General features: G+C 50.2%; 1 protein-coding gene across 11 annotated transcripts in view; it reads left to right on the plus strand.

The window, feature by feature from the left end:
* da (transcription factor daughterless) overlaps nucleotides 1-21414 on the plus strand; it is a 103102-nt gene that overhangs the window by 76608 nt on the left and 5080 nt on the right. For 2 of the 11 annotated variants that reach the window (XM_019842401.2, XM_019842394.2), the window contains exons 2-12: nucleotides 3298-3382; nucleotides 8333-8469; nucleotides 12763-13044; nucleotides 13471-13629; nucleotides 14623-14682; nucleotides 15444-15596; nucleotides 15977-16094; nucleotides 17617-17770; nucleotides 18185-18274; nucleotides 20901-21046; nucleotides 21158-21312. In XM_019842401.2, the coding sequence (XP_019697960.1) occupies nucleotides 3298-3382; nucleotides 8333-8469; nucleotides 12763-13044; nucleotides 13471-13629; nucleotides 14623-14682; nucleotides 15444-15596; nucleotides 15977-16094; nucleotides 17617-17770; nucleotides 18185-18274; nucleotides 20901-21046; nucleotides 21158-21312 (1539 nt within the window). Of the gene's footprint in view, nucleotides 1-3297; nucleotides 3383-8332; nucleotides 8470-12762; nucleotides 13045-13470; nucleotides 13630-14622; nucleotides 14683-15443; nucleotides 15597-15976; nucleotides 16095-17616; nucleotides 17771-18184; nucleotides 18275-19998; nucleotides 20086-20900; nucleotides 21047-21157; nucleotides 21313-21414 lie in introns of all 11 variants that reach the window. The other 9 variants (XM_025297323.1, XM_019842397.2, XM_025297326.1 and 6 more) reach the window with 9 other exon arrangements.

A 21414-nucleotide genomic window follows, 5' to 3' on the forward strand; every position in this document is an offset into this window, starting at 1 on the left:
TACGTGCGGGCGGGCGCGCGAGAGAGATACCCCGGCGACGTTTCGGCCGCGCGTATTCGCGAAGTTACGAAGTTTCCGTCGGCGAAGTTGTACGATTCTTTCATGGCCCCCGTAAGGCGTTAAATTTCGGCCTGGCGCCCCATAGTCCTCGCGTTAGCGGACCAAGTTTATTCCCCCGCTTGCCGCCGCCGCCTCCGCGCGGCGCGCTGTACTTTTCGGCGTGTTGGAGGAGTCGGAGCAGAGGGAAAGAGAGAGAGAGAGAGAGAGAGAGAGAGAGAGAGAGAAAGAGAGAGAGAGAGAGAGAGAGGGAGGGAGGGAGAGAGCGAGAGCGTGAGCGAAGGGTTGTCGACGGGGAAGAGGGAGAACAAGAGAGAGAGAGAGAGAGGTGGAGGCATCGCGGACGAAAGTTTTCGGCGCGGCGCAGGCGGATAAGGCAGCGGCACCGTGGTGGAATATTTTAACATATATCACGACGAAATTGGGACGGGGGTATGGTGCGCGATAGCTGTCTTCTCCCGCACTCCGCCTGCCCTTCTTCGTCGGCTTCGCCTCTTCTTCCGTTTCGCCTTCCTCCCCTCGTTCGCGCGGCAACTTCGCCTCTCGTCGCCGGCTCGTCGTCGTCATCGCCGTCGACCGCGTGCTCTCGCAGTGCTGGTGGAGGATTATAGGGACCGTACACACAGCACGTTACTTCGGCAACACGGAGCGCGCACGATCAGCCGCGCGCGCGTGTGTGTGTGTGTGTGTGTGTGCGCGCGCGCGCTGTGTGTGACACGACGCGAGTGACTCGCTGTGTATCGTCGAATCTGCACGCCAACCGCCTCGACCGCTCGCCAACATGTTTGTCTACCCCGCGGACTATGGCAACTATAAAATGGTAAATTCACCGAGAATATCGGCCCACTCGCCAACTCGATTATTGTATCTCGGCAGCGAGACACGATCGATAGATCCCGTCGAGGCAGTGACACGCACATGATCGTGTCGGTGATATATTAAAAAATATATATATCAAGGAGAGTAGAATTTGAACCGCGATTTCTCCTTGGGAATTCTCCCTCGTCTTCCGGGCCGCGTAGCCTCGGCGAACGTCGTCGTCGGCGAGCGCGTGCGCGTGCGCGATAGACGAGTGAGATCGAAGTACAGCTCGCGGTAACAGCGATCTTTGATAACGCGCTTGATTCCTCGTTTGAATGATTAGACACCGACGCATCATCATCGGGCCAGACGTCGAATTTTTATCGCGCGCTCCGTCGCAACTGCGTCGCCGCTTGGACGCCGCTTTTGCGTCACGTTTTGCGCACGAAGATGATATATCTCGTTATACGACTCGCCGCGATCTCTAATCCCTCCCGGCGATAATGAATTTATCGCCGTACTCGCGCTCCTTCGTTCGCGTCGCTGAGAGCAGCTCGGAAAATTCGAGGTACACCGCCTCCGCGCATCGTCGTGTCCTTCGTCGCGGCTCGCCGATGTGAGGATAGCGAGGATAGGAGAAAGCTGCCTGGCGACTCTTGCAAAATTCGTCGATGCGACTGATGCGTGCCCTTTCTTATGAAACTCGCAATTCCACAGCGAGCTTTGCGCAAAATCTCGCTGTCGACGGTTGGAAAATCGCGCGAAGCTGCGTCGCGAGGAAGATCGCCGCCGCCGTATTCTTCTGCGCGTCTCTATAAAGATTGACGGCGCTAATTGGATCGAGGAGGACGACCTAATCGTAGATTTTTATTGACGCTCGCGTTGCGCGTTACTGTGCGCGCGCGTGCGCGCGTTTAAGGGAGGTTTCTCATTCGCGGGCTCAAAAAATTTTTTTTTTTTTTTCGTGTTCCTACTTGTATGTAGAATACCCCCGTAAAAGGATTTTCTGAAATTCATGGTTTTAACGGAGCTACGAGCTGAAATACGATAGCGCGCACGGCCGTTGTTTAAGTATATCGAAACTTTCAAACGCGTTTTTCTCGAAACTATGTTTTTCGACCTTACGGAACTGATAATTATAAATGTAATAAAGATAGCCACTTTTTTTTTGTTTCGCTTATTCCTGATACTTTTGCGTTACGAATAGGCTAGAATGAAGCTTTTATAACAAAAATTCGATAGTTTATAAGTAAAATTATACAGAAATTTATTCCGCAAAAACGAATCGCTTTTTGGAATTGACGCCATTTTTATCAATTTCATTCAATTAACTTCGTTCTAGTCTATTCCTTAGCGACGCTCATCTAGATAATGAAAATTGCTTGTTCTTTTAATTTCAGATAATATTTAGGAGCTGCATCACTTCCGTAGCAAGAGCGTGTTTTTTTGCTGGATCTGATTTCGGGCGCCATTTTCTATAATAAATACGTATATATATATTTTTTTTTTGTTTTTCATAAAAACTATATTTCTGCAGTACAATAGTTGTATAAGTGTATGCAGACACCCGTATCTTTCTATATATGATAGTTTTCTAAAAAAAATTCACAAAAATTGATCATTTTTTGAGGCCGCGAAGGAGAAACCTTAACGACCTCCGCCGGCCAATCGGCGCGCGCGCGCGCGCGAGCGAGCTACGCTCTACGAGCGCGTCTACGACGTTGAATTAATGACCAGCGTTCTCGCTGTGTGGCGGAGTCGTGCACGACGCGCGCTTGTCGCGGTGTGTCGTAATAGACTCGCGACTGTCGACTCTCGACTCTATCGTCTCTATCGTAAGATCGATGGGGGGACGAGACGCTGCACAATGCAATGCACAAAGGTGTCGCAAGAGCACGCCGGGGATGCAGCTCCGCCGGGTACCGGGGCATTTCGCTCTTCTCCGATGGAAGAGGAGTAGTCGCCTCCTCCTCCTCCTCCTCCTCCTCCTCTTGCCCCCCTCCCCCGGTGGCTCGTCCCGGATAGCGCAGCGTCGCGCGAATGTAGCGCAATTTTCGCGTTACAGCGCGCCGCAACCTGTCGTTGAAACGCCGGCATGCGCGAGAGCCGATGAGAAAGAAGGTTTTACAGCTTGCAAAACGCGGCGTCGCAACTCTTTCTCTCTCGCTCTCGCTCTCTTTGTCTTCGCGAGAATTACACGTATCCAGCGCGCTTCCGGTCGAACGTCGTATCTGTTCGTCGTCGAGACGTATCTCGATTCGCGCCGCTCGATCGCTCGACTCGGCTCGGCTCGGCTCGGCTCGGCTCGGCTCCCCCGAAGAGAGGTGTTCCTCTCACTCTGTATCATCATGTCTTTCGTAAAATTCCTCAGCGTTTGCTCACATTGCCCGCGTCGCGATGTCTCGCTAACGAGTGCGTTTTTCTTCTTTTCTGTTGCAGTATGGTTCGGATGAGTTCGGGCAGGACTCGCCGAGGTACACGTCGCCGAAGAACACGCTGTCTTACACCGAGTCCTATTATATCGGTAAGTGAAACTGAATTTAATTTCTAGGAAGAAAAATTTTGTATCTCCGACAAAACCGTTTAGTTGAGGCATTTTTTAGTAGCAACCAAATATCTTGTTTTATATAACAAGATATTTAGTTGTCTCAACTAAAAACATTTCTCCGCTTTGTTCCCTGGACCAAATGATTTTGTTCTTATACTTCATATATAAAAATTAAGCACTTTAGTTATTTTATCCATAAAAATTACATAATAACGAAATATTATTTTAAATTAAACTAATATAAACTGATAAACTAAAATCCAATGTCCAATTGATACTATTTTGTCTTTCTGTGCACTAACATTTAGATTTTATATATTGAGAAAAAATTATAGTACTTTGAACAAAATTCATATTGTTAACCCTTTGACTGCTATGGGCGCGTATATGCGTCCAGCAAAGACTATCAGTGTCGCCTATGGACGCATATATGCATCCGGCGAAAGCTATCGGTTTAGACTATGGACGCAAATGTGCGCTCGGCGAAGGCTTTGGTAGTTTACTTTGTCCAACACTCCAATATATATATATATAATATATATAATATATATAATATATATAATATATATAATATATATATATATATATAATATATAATATATAATATATAATGGGATAGTTAGGTGTAGAAAGAAAAATAAACGGCCAAGAATACTTAGTATTTCTACAGATGAAGAGGATTTAAATTCAAATTCAAATTCATGTGACATGGAAAAAATATTCAGTCCCCAGCGATCGCATCTGCGGGCCGCATGCCGCTCACGCGAAGCGCCTTCGACTTAGAACAGATCGCAGTCAAAGGGTTAAAGCTTTTTCGTTGCTATAACAAAAGTGTTGCGTTATACGAACAAACCGTAATCAAACAAGATATTTGTTTGCAGGAACTAAACAGTTTTGTCGGGCATATTTTAACCAAATTATTTTGTTGTTGCAACAAAATTTTGGTTCACGCAATAATATATTTTTCCTAGTGTACAGGCCTTATTTTTTTCTCCTCCCTTTCCTCTCTCTCTCCCTCTCTCTCTCTCTCTCTCTCTCTCTCTCTCTCTGTATCGCAGCGATAAGAGACTGCGCGCGCGAGTAAAACAGAATCTTTTTCCTCGAACTAATCGGCCGATTGGAAGGACCGCGAGCGCGAGCGAGTGTGTACCAGCGTGTACTCGCCGCGCAGAGATCGCTTATCGGCAACTAATTCCCTGAAACTAATTAAGAAATAGATTACTAAACTTATATCTGTTAATACAATCGATAATGCCGGCCGCGCGTTACGATGGATGTAATTAAACGAGATAATGGGATGCTCCGCGCAGTTCGATAGATCGATAGATCGTTATCTGGAAATCAGCGCGGCCGTCGATGGGAAGCACGAGCCTATGTACCGCGCTTGTGCGCGGTACACATATGTACCGCGCATATGCATGCGTATGTATATACGTATATATGTATCATTTGGAAATCGCATAACGATCCGAATGGACGATAAAAGGGATTTTACGAGCGCGCTAATATTCAACTGTTTAACGTTCGCTCATAAAATATGCCGCTCTGCCTGTCCCGCCCGTAAAAACAATAACAATCTCGTTATTTGTTCAAGCAACGGCCCGTCGAAGTTCGCCGGCTGAGTATCCTCGCGCGGCGCGCATGTCGGGCGGAAAAAATTTTCCCGTTTTTTCGCGTTTCTCTTTCTCCTTCCTTCTCTCTTCTCCGCCGACGGAAAGCTCCGCCGACGGCGAGCAATTTCGCGAGCGCGCGCGCTCGTTACGGAACCGGCCAAGTCCGCGACGAATCGCGCGCTGTTCCGTCGTCGTAACGACCTTCGTCGTTCCTGCTGTCGTCGCTGCCGTTCTAATAACTCGATCCGCCGTCGGGAAAAAGGGCCGGGCCGCCTCTCTTTCTCCCGGAGACTCGTCGCGATCGCGAGGCTCCTCTCCTCGGCGGTGTAACATCGATTCCGTCGTTCCGAATCGATTCGACCGCGAAATCCGTCGCACTTGTCGCCGTCGCCTCGTCGAAATAATCGGCGTTTCGCGCGAAATCGCTCGGAGCGGCCTATTAACGGCGGGCGCAGCACCGCTCACTTTTATAGGGGCGTAATTGCGGTTTACGGTTCACTTTGTAGATTATAACGGATCTCTGATAAATAATCGTCATCTCGTACGTCGCAGGTGTCGGCAGACACCGTCACGCTCCGTGGCTTCGCAGATATTTGTCGTGGATACTACAGACTTACGCAATGGGAGACCGTAAGACACACCGCGAACTTGCCCGCGTCCTGACCGATGATAAGGAGACACTGATTTCCTCGTCATTTGGTCGTACACCGTCGCGAAAGAAAAATATAGCGCGTTCGTAAAAAGGGAGGGAAAAGACACTCAGCGATGAGTCGACTGGAAATTACAACCCGACTAGAAATTTATCCCATGGTCCTGACCAGGTTAACCTCATTTTTGGGACATCAGGTCCCGATAAGGTAATAGTATCGGATCCTAGTAAGTCGTGCAACGCAGCGTGGATATCAGGACCTTAGTAAGGATTCATAGTCAGGTCCTTATTGAGTTAACTTACGAAATTCTTGTTACGTTTTTTTTTTTTCCAAATTATGGCTTCTGATTACTCGCCACGGCTATATTGGATGATGACATTAGAAATAAAAAAGTGACACGCTGAGAATTCATTCAAGTCACTTCCAAATAAAAAGATATTTGCGTGAAATAATATTTTAGATCGCTTGAGCATACTTGTAAAATGTTTCGGAAAAGAAACATAAAATGATCATAAGGTTATTAAGTATCACAAGGTGACAAGACATAAAGTAGTGTTAAAGTGAAAAGTTGCATGTCACATTAATTTTACAATCTTATTTATTAACTGCTAAAAGAAGGATAGTTTCTATAGCATTTTACAAATATATTCAAGTGATCTGAAGTGTTTTTTCGATGCAAACATCTTTATATTTGGAAATGACACCCAAAAATTGTTTTGTTAAAACTTGATAATGCAAATCGTATTAGGTAGAGTGAATAAGATCCCGACAAGGACCTGATTAACTGAATCATATTATATCATACACTAGGTTGGTACATTAAGGTCCTAATGTGGACCCAATTATTATAACCTTATAAAGGTCTTCCTTATTCATTTGTTGTCGTTAGGACATTATGAGGACTGATTTACTTACTTAGTAGTCCTAAGTAATCCTTTCGTTTGCTCTATTAGGTCCTTATCAATGTTAGGTGAACCTAATCAAAATTTCTAGTCTAGTAGAATGCGATGCTTTCTAATAGAGAGAGAGAGAGAGAGAGAGAGAGAGGGAGAGAGAGAGAGAGAGAGAGAGAGAGAGAGAGAGAGATTCTAGTTAAATGTGAGTCACAATGTGAGTCTGAAGCGGGACCTCCGCATGAACACACATGTTTACACACACACACACACACACACACATACAGTCATCCGGTGATAGATCTGTGAAATCGCCAAGTTTGCACCGCGGGTTATTGTAGATCGGATGAGAAAAGTAGCGGCCTAAGTATGCCCTCGAAATACGTGTTGGCGTTCGCGGCACCCGGTAGCTGACCGGAATGGCTTATAAATGGGAGGCCACGACGAGGGGCGAAAAAGTTTTATCAGACATCGAACACCGGTAGTTCGTAGGAACGCCCGAGTAGTTTGGCTTAGTTTCCGTTTTCTCGTCGAGGAGCGCCCGGCACGGGAATTATATCAAGCAAAAGTATCAAGAAATACGTTCCCGAAGCTTATTGCTGTTGTTTTCAACTGAAATAATGGCCCTGCCGCCGGGTACCGTCTATTGGCCCTTCTACCGGGTGCTCCAACGCCGCGTCGGCCGAGTGAGACGTTAGGAAGCGCGAAATTCCCACTTGGCAGCGGCCCAGCGGCCGTGCGCGGACTTGTGTATCGTGTCACGAAATCGTTCTCGAAATAATTACTGCGGAAAGCAAACGAGACAACACGAGCTATCGGCGGCGGTACTTTCTTCGTCGGCGGCTCTCGCGCACACTCGCGCGTACATCGGACACGCTAGTATTATGTCTCACGCGTTAGGGCGCATTCACACAGAACCTTGGCAGAAAAGCAGAACAGCAGCAGCCAAGAGAGGGACGGAGAGAAAAAAACTCTCACGAGAGAGAGAGAGAGAGAGAGAGAGAGAGAGAGAGAGAGAGACTATCAGCGCCATTTGTGATTGGCTGCTGCCTTTCTGCTTTCTGCTTTTCTGCCCAGCAGGTGTGAGTGCGCCCTTAGCCGAGCGAAATTGTAGCCGCGAACGTTTTCGGCGCGAGGAGCGAGCGGCGGAAAAATGCCTCGAAGTTCGGTTAAACGTCGTCGATGTGCGCGTTTTCACCCGACTAGAATGCTATTATCCGGCCACGTGGCGCGACATTTCCTCTCATCATCGAACGCGCCGCGTGCTCTGGCTGTTTGTTGTTTCTCGCTGCGACGACGACGTGTCGAAAGCGCGTAAGTATGCAGCCACGTTCTCGCGTCTCGTTGCGTTACATCGAGCTGAGAACGGAGATTTGTGGAATCATGGAGCGATTCGGGCGCGGAGGCCGTGCGTGCGAGACACTTCGGGTAAAACAACGACGACAAGGCCCGCTCTCCTCTCGCGCACTCTCTGTACGCGCGGCTGTAATCGCGGCTGCGTCACTGAGATATTTTTGAATCCTCTTCGATGAGATGTGAAGAGGCGAATGTGGCAGAAAGAAAGAAGTATAAAGAGAGAGGGAGAAAGAGAGAGGGGAGGTGGGGGGGGGGAAGAAATACATATAGAAAGAGATCGCGACGTGGATCGCGTCAGCTACCAAGTATGTGCATTTAATCCCGATTGCATCGATTATTTAAATCCCCGATCCTACTCGACCGACAATCGCACGACACATGATCGATCGAATCCATGCGTGTTTCTTGTTGCAGATGGTAACACTGCTGGAACCGGTCCCGGTGACCCATGGACGGGTGCCGGCGGTGGCGTTCAACCCCCCTACAGCGGATACGCACCCCCTCACCTGGCGCAGACGGCATACTCCATGCACATACCCCACGACCCCATGGTAAGTGATTTCTCTCCCGCTCTCTTCTCCCGTCCCGACCTGCCCTCTCTCTCTCTCTCTCTTTCTCTCTATCTCTCTATCTCTCTTTCTCTCTATCTCTCTATCTCTCTCTACCTTTCTACCTTTCTCTCGTTTCCTTCCCGCCGACTCCAGCCTTCCCTATCGCGGCCAAAATCCGAAGAAGCGATCAATCACGGGTGACTCCGCCGCTACTACTGCCGCTGCCTGCGTCGTCGCCGTCGTTGTCGCCGCTGCTTCCTCCGGAGCACGATCGTCGTGAAAACACGTTTGGGACTCGGTAATAGACACGGGGATATTCCTCCTCTCGAATTTTCCTATCGTCGGATCCGCGCGCGAGTCCGACGAGGAGGAGGAAGTCGACGGATTAAAACCCCGGTGCGACCTACTGCCGCCGCGGCGTCACACACTTCTCCTCCGGGAGATCGATGTGGTTCTCTCCCACGGCGTCGTGTTCCCTCTGCCCGATTCGGAAAGTTACGAGGTTCGGCGAAACCTTGAGCACGACATATCGCCATTGTCGGCGGCGTGTCGACGTGAAAATTTGATCGACGATAAAAGATTGATCTGCAGCCGGAAGGAGGGGACGCGCGTTCCTTCCCGGCGTCCGTCCTCGAGAAGACTCTCGGCGGCAATTTCTCGCGAACTTTGTCATATCGGCGATTACCGACTAGCGACTGTAGTAGTAGCAATGATAACGTTAGCCGTAGTATCAGCGGTAGTAGTAGCGGTGGTTGTATCGGTGTTATTATTAGCAGCAGCAGTAGCAGCCGCGACGGCGACGGCGACGGCGACGGCGGCGACGGCGGCGACGGTGGCAGCGCAATACGGCGATAATACGGCAGCTAAATTCAGTTCCGCCGGGTATATTTGTTATCGCGCGAACTTTTGCGCTCGGTCGACGATCTGCGTCGAAGCGGCCGCGGTTGTTTGAAATGCACTCGTCGCGGACGACGAGATTCCGAGACTCGCCGGCGCGCTGCCCGCGCTCGAAAACATCCTTCCACAAATACGCGAACTTTTCGGAGATTTATCGCATCGTTGATGGGTTTCCGCGGAACGTGATAAATCCCCCCCCTGCCGATCGCCCTGCGCGCCGCGGAGTCGCGCTAAATCTCGCCGGGAGAGGGATCGTCGATTTGCCAGCGGCGACGAAGAAGCCAACGTCGCTCCTCGAGCCCCGAGACACGAGAGCCGCGAATCATCGTCGTCGTCGCTGGCGGTGGCTTCTCGCGCTCGCCATTACTCTCGGCGTCAGCGACTTACCGCGCCGGCTTTAATCCTCTTCATCAACCGTGATCCGCGCGACCAGCTGGTCGACTCTTTTCCAGCCGTCTTATTTCGGACCACCCGGTTGACAGTCGCGTGCAAGAAGAGAGGGAGAGAGAGAGAGAGAGAGAGAGAGAGAGAGAGAGAGAGAGAGAGAGAGAGAGAGAGAGAGAGAGAGAGAGAGAGAGAGAGAGACGCGTTCTCTCTTCATCACTCCGCCACGGTTGAGAGACACTGTTGACAGTGCTCCGTGTAACGCTCCGGAGTAACGTCAAATGACTCACTGGCGTCTATATATAGCGCGACCCTCCCGCTACTCCGTGTTTCTAGTCAAGTGCAGCCTTCGTTTGATTTACGCCGTTCATGGTTACCACGAAATCCGCCTCTTCGTGGCACCTCGCGCTCGTCGTCGTCGTCGTCGTCGTCTCTCTCTCTCTCCCTCTCTCTCTCTCTCTCTATTTCTCTCTCTCTCTCTCTCTCTGTCTGTCTGTCTGTCTGTCTCTGTCTCTCTGTCTCTCTCTCTCTGTCGCGGGGGGCGGCCTCTTTCTCTTTGAGACAACGAGAGGAGGCTTCTGTTCGCGGCGTGTGACGTTCGCGATTGCGAATGTTCGACGGAGCTTCGCTAATAGCTCCGCGCACGGCGAGCCGTGAAGCTTCGTCTCCCGACGACTTTTGCTCCCTTCTTCTCGCTTCTTTCCCGGCTAGCAGCAAGCTAACCTCCAGCTCTTGGAGTCTCGCGAAGACGCGCGGAACGTTACCGGTCTTCGGATCAGCGCGAGATCACGCTCGAGGATTGCGAACAGCCGAGCCGAGCGATATCCCGAAGACCGTTTTATTATCCCGCCCGGCGGGGAGGACTCGATCCTCTGATCCACGCGCGATACGGCGAGAAGCGCCGTAAAGACGTCGCGCGCGCGCGCGCGACTGCCTGGGAAGTACAGATTCGAGCGTCAGGAGCTAACATTTCTTTCGGTAGCGAGGGTTAAACATTTACGATCAGCCCGCGGTTTAATGGCCCGTCTTCCGAGAAGCCGCGTCCGCGTCCGCGTCCGCGTCCATCGGCGAGTCCCGCGGGAGGAGCCGCGACGGGTTTTCGTCCGTACATCCGTCGACACGTCTCGAAACGATCACGCCGCGCCGCTGCCCGATTCCGTTCGCTCGAGAGGGACGTCGATCAAGCGCGCGAGACGTTTCCCAGCCGCGTCGTCGCGACTCGCGCGATCCTTCTTCTCTCTCCCTCCGCACCCGTCGCGCCGCGCGTTAGGTCCGAGCACTTTAATTTGTTGATAAATACAGTGTAAGGCCCGCACAGTCGCGCGCGGCGGTGCTTAAAATTAGACTTTTACGAGCGATCTCAGTAGGTGCGAGAGAGCGGCTATCCCGCCGGGCGTATCCGATATCAAAGGTGCCTCCGAGTGATCCATTATGACTGGAGAGAGAGAGAGAGAGAGAGAGAGAGAGAGAGAGAGAGAGAGAGAGAGAGAGAGAGAGAGAGAAAGAGAGGAACGCGTTTAAGAAATCGTACAAATCGAGCCGGGTCGAGTCGCGCGCGACTACTCGAAATCACTCCGGGCTTGTAACGGGAACCTTTATCGCTTGTAGCTACAGCGAGATAAATCAATCCTCGTTTCGCGTCCGTTCTGCCCCTCCTCCGTCCCCCTCCCTCAGAATACACATCTCTCGGGGAAGCAGCGCGAGGAGGAGTCCCTTACAAAATTCCCTCAACGACTCCGGCCGACGTAGATAAAGACTGAGACGTACGACCGTCGCGTCGAATAAATCGCTAACGTTGACAATCGTCGTCGTCGTCGTCGTCGTCGTCGTCGTCGTCGTCACCGTGCTCCGCGGAGCCGTCGCCCGAAGGGTGGAGAGGGGGGGGAGTATCTCGTCTCTGTCGACATTCCTCCGAACCTTCCGAGTCGCCGAGACGAGTGTAAAAGTCCCGTCAATTCAGAACCTGTGAAGATAAGCAGCGAGATATCACCGAGTGACCGTCCGCACAGCCGAAGATGTTAGCGCGCTTGTTCACGGATTCGTCCGGGACGGGCGATTAATTCCACGGCTGTAGGTCTGTGCCTTCTAGGGTTGCCAAGTCCAAAAAAGTTAAAATTACATTTCTTCTTTGGTAACAAACCCAAAGCGGACTAAACCGGGCAGAAATAATCATCATAACGTTGCGTTAAATACAAAATATGACAAGAATTTGTGTGCAATATTAACTTGCAAACAATTTTATAAACAAGATTTGACTGAATGAAATAATAAACTATTACTTTTTTAATATATATATGGAACGATGGGTCGGCAGATATCATCTACTAGATGGCTTTTCGTGACGCCCGGTCGTTTGTAGGCGCTTGAAACGGAGAAACGTCGCTAAGAAATCTGAACTCTCATTCCATTGATTGGATAAAGCGTAAAAACCGGACGTCCGGTTTGACTTATTAACCGGACACTAGACAAGACTTCTGAAAACCTGACAGTCCAGGTCAAAACCTGGCAGTCGGCAACCCTAGGAAGTCCCTTCCCCTCGAGCCTCTATCGAGTTCTCCCGAGAGCCCATGAGATTCCTTCAGCGCCGGGATCCACGAGAAGACCAACAAACAAACTCGGGCTCGTCGAGGCGGCGTCGAAGAAGACGCGACGCGCCTTCGCTCTTCGCTCCTCGCGACTTTGTTCGAGACGCTGAAGATTTCCCGAACTTCCTACGAGTCCAGTTCCCGAGAAAAGAATCCCTTGAATGATTAAGAGAGAGAAAGAGAGAGGGAGGAAAGAAGACGAGAGAATCCACAGATCCTCTCTCTCTCTCTCTCTCTCTCTCTCTCTCTCTCTCTCTCTCTCTCTCGGACATACCCGGGCTTATTTTGCCGAGACGAACCGCAAGCTCGCGGCCGCACAGGACAGAAGACGCGCGTGTGCGTGTTGGTGTCGCACGACCTTGACCAAGACGCGCTCACCACCGGAGCGGAAGACCACCACGTGGAACACTTGCGCTTGGGGTTTCAGGCATACTCGGCGATGTCGCCGAACGGGGAATCGACGGCGCCGATCTTGGGCTCGGCGGTGACCAGTGCGGCTTCCCTGCCGCCGATGTCAACATTCCGGGGTAGTGCCGCGGTCGCGGCGAACAGCGGCACGGGGGCACCGTCGCCGGCATCGTTGCAATATAGCCATAGTCCTGGTGCACCGACGACCGCGCCCTCCGCGTCCAACGCTGCGCCCACGACGAACCAGCAAACCACCCCCGGCGACACCCTCGGCAAGACCCTCGCATCTGTAAGCACCCGAGTATGTATCGACGTCGACCTCGTCGTCGTCGTCTAAGTGTCTCGTAGATTCCCGTCGCGTTTTCGCGCTTACCACGCGCCGGCAAAGTTCAATTTCGTAAGGAGCGTGAGATGTCGATATACTCACGAAGATTCCGCAGAGACGCAAATTTCGGCCGAGTACTCGATCGATCGAGTCGATCGAAGTCGGAAGTCGCGGATGCCGCGGCGTGTAATTTGTAAAAAAAGAAAATAATCGCTCGAAAGAGGATCTACGAAGAGGACGGCGCAATGTCGCGAAGCTCAAAGAAGGATCCCTGGGACATATCGCGTAAAATTAGTTGGGTAGCAAAGGGTGGGGAGGGGGGATGACACACTTGGGTGTCGACAGCTACGGATTCGCGCATCGCGTCACACGATCACGTTACTAGCGCGACATTTTTCGCAGATCTATCCCACGGACCAATCAGTATCCAGTTATAGCAGTAATCCATCTACGCCCGTCAGTTCGCCGCCACCTTTAACCGGCTCGGCACCAGGTTGGGCACCTGGAGCCGCGCCAGTGTCTCCGCATTTCACGGCGGACCCCAACCGTGGTATTCACATGGTACGTATCGACGACGCTACTGCGAATTCGGACTAATTCCCGAGATTTTTTTTTTTTTTTTTTTTTTTCTTAATTTTCTCCCTCGTTCTTCTACGGGGCCGGCATAAGAGCGCGCAAGCAAAGCGGTCGGGATCCTTTCGACGCTTCCCTTCGACGTCCGCGATATAACCAAGTGATCCAATCCAACGAGCCACACGATCGCGCCCTGTCGCGTCGGCTTCGTCGAAAGGTTCCCCGGCCGCGTGCGTATTCACGCTGCGTCGTTTTGGCCGCTTCAGAGACACACATGCACATGACATACACACACACATACACACACGCACACGCACACATATCTCATTTTTGCCTCACTTTTTTGCTCCGACATACCGCAGTCTCACGTCTCTCCGATGATTATGTATCGCTGTGTGTGTGTGTGTGTGTGTGTGCGTGCGTGTGTGCGTGTGTGTGTGCGCGCGTGTGTGTGTGTGTGTGTGCGTGCGTGCGCGCGCGCTAACGCGACACGCCGCCCGCCCACGGTTGTTCATCGGTAAGACACGCACAATTTTTTTTTCTTTTCCTTGAGAGGGGAGGATCGAACGGGAGGAGAAGTCGGTCCACGTATAAGCGAAAGCTTGCGGAAAAACAAGGCGGGAAAGAGTGTCGGGAACTTTTGCACTCGTTTCGAGTCGAAGCTTCGTCCTTTGCGCGCGTAATCGCACAGCGTAAAGATCGCACGAAAATAGTACGATCGAATTGCACCGCGCGGTTCTTTTCTTTTTTTTTTTTTCCTCTCTGCCATCGTCATCGCCATCGTTTGTGCCGTTCTCACGCGAGCGCGAGCATTTGTTCGTCCTCCCCTCGCCCGTAAGTTAACGAGTTTATCACGTCACCCGTTCGTTTTACACTTTTTTTTTCTCTCATTCCGCCCTGTTTGTTGTGAACGTTGTGTTGACTTGGTTGTTCTCTCTTTTTTTTTTTGGTTTTGTTGTTGCGTTGGTGTTGTGTGTGAAGCCGGCGCCTGAACAGCAGAGGTTAGACGATGCCATCGGCTTCCTTCGCGACCATGCCGAGGTGAGGATTGCCGAATTTCAGTTTTTTTCCCCTCTCTCCCTCTTCATTCGCTCATCTTTTCTCCGTCGTCTCCGCTGAATTCTTCTGCGTTGAAATTCTTTACCTCCCCGTTTCTTTCTTTCTTTCTTTCTCTCTTTTTTTTTTCTTTTTTTTTTTTTTGATACTTATACGCATGTCGTCTCTACATGCCGAGGCCACCATGTAACAGTTACGCAAGAACACGTTCACTGCACTTTTCGCTAATTTGCGCTTTCGGTTAATCGATGATTATATATTGTGATGAACAGTTCTCATTGTACACAATTTATAATCACGGCTTGAATTTCCATTAACACAATCGTCCTCCGACGATCGGCGGCCGGCATTGCGAGTCGGGTGAATTTGGATCTTTCAAATTTCTTATACTTTCCTACGCTCTCGCCGAGCTGTCTCTCCCCTTCTTCAGACTCTTTTTCCGACCGGCGGCGGAACTAACAGTCTTGCATCTTTTTTTTTTTTCTATCGTGCAACACTGAGACAAGTGTAACGAACATTGTTGATAACGTGAAACACCAGGATGTCTCGCGACCTCGACTTTTCCGAGGAGACTCTTCCGACGTAGATTCTCCATGCTCGACAGCTCAATGAATACGAACAATTGCAAATCTCTCTCTTGTCGCGATACCTCTCTTGAGTAGCAATGTATATACTTGACGAGTCCGAGCGATCGACGTGCTGCAACACCACAGGCGTGTAATCGAGTCGAATGTCTCGGTATTCTGTTGGTACAGGGAACCCGAATGGAGGAACGGCTGGACGACGCCATAAACGTCCTAAGGAACCACGCGGAGAGTCAACTGGGCCTTCACCTCGGCCCGGTGGGCCCGCATGGCGCGATATACTCGCACACCTCACCACCGCAGTTGGATCATCTGGTAAGGATCCTCGTCTCTCGAGCAGACCGACCAGAGGGGCACGATATAACGCACGGAAGAAACGACTCCGGTGGTGAAATTGAATTTTCCGTCGCCCGGGGCGAGACCGGACGCAAACTCGGTCGATCGGTTATCTCAAGCGAGTTTTTAACGCGCTTGATTTCGTGCATGTCGAGACGAACGTTTCCGCTCTCGCGGAGGCGTCGTTTCTCACCACCACCACCACCACCACCACCACCACCACCGAGTTCCCGTCCGCTTCTCATCCGGGCGGTTGCACGGATCTTTTCTCCCGTATAGTAGTGTCTCTCGCCCTCTTTCTCTCGCGAGAACGTTTCTCAAGCAACGTGTACACCTTTAATCGTATCGTGTGCTTTCAGACGAGTCCACACTCTGCGGTAACGGTAACACAACCTCAGGGTTCCTACCCCGGTCTCACGCCCACGCCCGACACGGACGGATCCATCAAGATCGAGAGGTTACCTGTCACGAATGCCAGTAAGTTGACCTCGAAGTGGCTTCAGCCGGAATGCGCGACTCGTAACTTGCGACATGAAAGAAAGAAGCCAGCTTACCCGCGAGATCCGTCGATCGAATTCGACGGCGAACCCTCACGTTTTCTCGTCTTCAGTCTTTAAAATTGCCGTTAACAGTAGAGTATATCAACGACCGCGACTATTCTTTCCTCGCTAGGTCGCATCATCGAGCGACGAGATCACTTTTCCACCAAGAGTACCGCGAAGGAGAAGAGAAAAAAGAAGGAATGGGCTCCCAGGTGTTCCGCAACGGACTCGCGCGACCGAATAAGGAAATATTAGATAAATCACGCGGGATTTCTCTCTTTCTCTCTCTCTCTCTCTCTCTCTCTCTCTCTCTCTCTCTCTCTCTCTCTCTCTCTCTCTCTCTCTCTCTCTCTCTCTCTCTCTCTCTCTCTCTCTCTCTCTTTCTCTCCCCCGCTGTCCGGCGGTCGCGGCCGTGCTTGCATTATTCCCGCGCGTAGTACGTTCGGTTATCTCGCTCTCTTTGTTTCTCTCTCTCTCTCTCTCTCTCTCTCTCTCTCTCTCTCTCTCTTTCTCTGCCTCGCTGCGTCTGTCTCGGGACAGACTCTCGCCATTAGAGTCATTATGCCCCGAGGGGGGTTGCATCTGGAATCCTCTCGGCCGCGAATTAAGAGAGACTCGTTAAGCCGTTAGCCGAGCAACGGGACGCGCAGGTCGTCGTCCTTGCGGATTCGGAAGTCGCGATGATAAACGAAGGTTCGTCAAGTACTTCTGCGGAGATAACGCGCATCGAAAGTTCGTCGGCCAGCAGATTGTTGCTCGAACGAGGGCAGGCTGGACTTTTGCGAAGCGCGTGTTAAAATTCACGCACGCGTTTGCCCAACTCTCGGCTCTGAGGCTCTCTCGGCGCGGCGAGATTGGGCGCCGAGCGCTCGCGAAACGCCGGTGAATTGTCGTCGGATGAAGGACCGAGAGGGAGGGAAGGGGGAGAGGGGGGGGGAGAGAGAGAGAGAGAGAGAGACAACGTTTAAGGAGAGATCGTTGAATCAGGGTTGAGAGTAAAGCGCGCTTCCTGCTCCTAATTGGATGCTTTTCACGGTTTCGTGACTAAGCCTCCTGTCCAAAGCTCGCGGATAATCGAAGATCGTGATCGCCGTCTTCGGCGCGAAGGTCGGTCGCGTTTGTTCCTTCTCTCTCCCGCGCGCGCACTCTCCGTTTCCGGGTAAGTACGACGTTATTTCCTCCACCCGTGCGTCAGATAATACACAACGAGTAAGAAGTTTTACCACCGCCACACCGCGACGTCTCCGTAATTTTCTCCGACGTACGTCCCGTTCGAGACGCATCGATCATCACGTGGAGGAAGAAATGATCTTTTCGCGCGGACACCCTTCGCGAAGCTACGCTACGCTTCGCGAAGGGTGTCTCACCTCGCTGCGCTTTTTCTTTTCGTCTCGCAAGTTACATGTAACAACGCGAGGCTTGTGGAGACCTAAAGCGGCAGTATTAATAATGAACAGAATACATCTCTTTAGAGAAGAGAAAAGACCCACCCGACAGCAGCGGCGGCGAGACGAAGCCGTCGAGCAGCGAGCTCGCGGCTGCTGGTGTGATCGGGGCGGCCACGGTGAACTCGACGTCGCAAGGCAAAGGCACCAAGAGATCGCGCAGATAGTAAGTATCTGGAGAACCTCATCGTGTGTACCGAGCTGAATAGAGTCCGAGTCTCTCTCGCGAGTCGGAATTGCTGTCTTTTTTTCATTTTGCCGCGTCACACACTGCGATAGAAGATGAGAACCCGTCGCGAGTCCGAGTACGCGTGCGTCCAAGTGTCTGTTTGTCCATCTGTCCGCTCGCGCATCCGTCTGTCCGTTCGTTCAGTCCGTCAGTCAGTCCGTCAATCAGTCACTTGATATCTCGAGGCGTGAGACGTTCGTTACATGGAATTTCTCGGGATCCATTCGGGAATAATATCGTAGCTCCCCGTGCGTATCTCCCTTTCGCGGCCAGCCCGAAATGCCTCTCCACTCTCCCCGAAACGTCGAAACTTCACTTCTGTTACTAACTTGCTTTGTCTTTGAACAACCGTTGTTCGAGCGCCGACGAAGACTGCGACGATCCCGGCACCAAAGCGGTGCGCGAGAAAGAACGTCGCCAGGCCAACAACGTGCGTGAAAGGTTAGTGAACACACGCAGTACGCACCTCGTTGCATCTTGATACAAACACCTCCCTGTGATCCCCGTTCCCACATGTTTTATCCCGGATATCCTACGATATGTACATGTATCGTGTCGCGTGTCGCTTAAGCGTCAGTTTCTTAAGCGGCACGTGCGTATCACCGAATGCGACGTATTATATGAAACCCACCACTCTCTGCACCACCATTTTCCTCTCCGGGGAAAGTCTTTTTTTTTCCTATCTACTTAACCGTATGCATGCCTTAACGAGATGCTGTTTCTGTGACGAGCGATAAGGACGATCGCGAGGACACATCGATACCGATCTTGCCAATCGCCGAAACGTCTCGCGGAAACATGCGGCATGCTTACGCCTTTGTTACACACCGAGTACGTATGTACATTGTATTCCGCCGATCCGATCCGATCCCACAGCCTCCTCCTCCTCCTCTTCCCTCTCTTCCTCCTCCCTTCCTCCTCTCTCGAGTCCGTCGTACCGTAAGGCCCGTATTCAGGCGTGAAAATTAAAATGTTTCTGGTTAAGGGGACAGAAATGAGACAAGGCAATAGACGAATTGTTTTGATACAGCTCTCGTGCGTACCTACAAATCAGTCTCATTTTAATTCAGCTGCGATTCGGTCCCTTAGGCATGCCATTTTTCTTCATTTTGTTTTATTTTATTTGTTTCCTAGAGCGTATATATATATATATATATATACACACTCTGCACCTTCACTCTGCATCGTTGAACGTTTTTGCATCGAACTGCTCAGTTGTATAGATCCTCCTTGTTATTTTCCCTCCCGATTGCAGTTCTTTTTTTCTCTTGTCACCACCTGCGTTCGTTTGAAAAGTCGAGGGACGTGTCGTGCTGTTCTTAATTCGAGTCTTCGGTCACTCTGTCCGAACTGACTTGTGTTGGCCGGTGCGTGTGTCTTGGCTGTTTGAATTATTAAACGCCTCCTCATCTCATCGTGATGTTCCTAAAGTTGATATAATAAAAAATATCTTCTCGAACGCACAATTAGATATACTTTGACGTTAATCGTACATATATATATATATATTTTTTTTTATTTTTGTGCTCTCTTTTTTTTTTTATCTCATTTATTTCGCCGTCACATCGCTTGAAGAGAGAAAAAACGTTTGCGATTCCCTTTACTGCGCCGAACTCTGACGTTTACAGATGTCATTTGCATTCTGAATTTTCTAGGTGACACAACATCAAAATAGAAGATCTGCATTTTTAGATCCACCATCACACAACGCGCACATACATGTACATAGGCGCGCGCACATACACACACATACGCACACATATATATACTCGCAACTGTCCCTTGGCGCGATGGTTCGCGTCATCGATTGTTTGTTCTGTGCAAAGAATACGGGCCTACGAATTTGTGACCTGTTGACTTATCCACAATTTCGAAATTACGAGACCACCTGCGTGTGTTCATTAGCTATCGCTGTATATTGCGGAAAAGAGACAAAAAAAGAAACATACGAAATTTGCTCGAGCATCGATCAGTAGGTTGGTTGGTTGGTCCGTCGGTCTAGCGGGTCAAAAGTACTTCACTCTGACGATCTCTTCGCGACTGCGTGTCGCGCGCGTTTCACCACGGTAATTCGATCTCGCCGGTTAAGTCGCTGATAAACGAACAATAGGCTAACCTAAGTTGCACCAGGTGATTAATCGCGTATTGTTATTGCGCAACTGTTGTTCGAGCGCCGAGGACGAAGATGATGATCCCGACATGAAGGCACAAAGGGAGAAAGAAAGGCGGCAGGCTAATAACGCTAGGGAGAGGTAAGCTCAATGAGTTTTACGCAGCCGGAGACACACGTGAATCGGGAATCCTTTTCCTCCCCGTCGCAATTGATCGCATTGCGAGTTTTGCGAGTTTGAGATCATACTTCCAGTCGGTGGTAATAAAACAGCGGCCCGTATTCTATGTATATGTGACATAACAATGTATCATTGATACCGAAAGTGCCTTGCCCGATGACGACGAGAGAGATCAAAATATATATATATATATATATATACATACATATATATATATATATATATATATATAGCACGCTATTCGTTCTCTCTCTTTCTCTCTCTCTCTCTCTCTCTCTCTCTCTTTCTCACTATATATATTACTTTGAGAAGTTGGCATGTTCTGATACGCACACGGGACGAGAAATTTCCTCCTGTCGCATGCTCGTGTTGTATAATTGGACTCTTATCGAGTTCTAGGGAGTTGGTTAAAAAAATGCACGATGTCGCAACGCAATTATGTTTCACACGACTCTTTTGCACTGTTACCGCACTAACTTTTACCGTAATGATTATACGAGATGAATGTCTCTCGCAAAACTTAATGTACAATAAACGAGAGTGTGTATGTATGTCTGTGCGTACATATTTGTATATATATATATATATATATTGAGAAAGCAGCTCATATCGCTGTTTATAAAAAATATTACAAACATAGTACATGATTAAAAACATTACATTCTGTGGTGTTTGAAGTTTGAGATTTAAGGAGCATACTCGATTGTGTGAACATTGCTTGGACAAAATGACCGAAACTCGACCGAGACATTCTCAGACTTTATCTCTCATCGTAGGATACGCATCCGGGACATCAATGAGGCCCTGAAGGAGCTAGGAAGAATGTGCATGACACATCTGAAGACCGACAAACCTCAAACGAAACTCGGAATTCTCAATATGGCTGTCGAAGTTATAATGACACTCGAGCAGCAAGTCAGAGGTGCGTATCGATTCCTGTGGTCGATTCGCACATTCGTGCGATCGGCGGTAGCGTTAATCCTCGCGTTGTCAACAGACACAACGGTATCTTTATTGTGTCCTTTTTGTGCAGAGCGAAACCTCAATCCGAAGGCTGCGTGCTTAAAAAGAAGAGAGGAGGAAAAGGCCGAGGATGGTCCCAAGTTACCAGGCCATCTTGCGGCGCACATAGCACATCCGCATTCTCATGCTCATGCACACTCTCAGGCGCCCTTCCCCGCCTTGCCCGTAAGATCTCATGAATAGTAAATTCGTAAGGCGAACGCCTCATTTATTTATCCATATTACCACGTGATGAGGAGAAACGTCTTTCATGGAGATCGTTCTTTA

Source organism: Harpegnathos saltator, unplaced genomic scaffold (assembly GCF_003227715.2).
Source record: "Harpegnathos saltator strain DR-91 unplaced genomic scaffold, Hsal_v8.6 scaffold174, whole genome shotgun sequence".
Classification (NCBI taxonomy): Eukaryota; Metazoa; Arthropoda; class Insecta; order Hymenoptera; family Formicidae; genus Harpegnathos; species Harpegnathos saltator.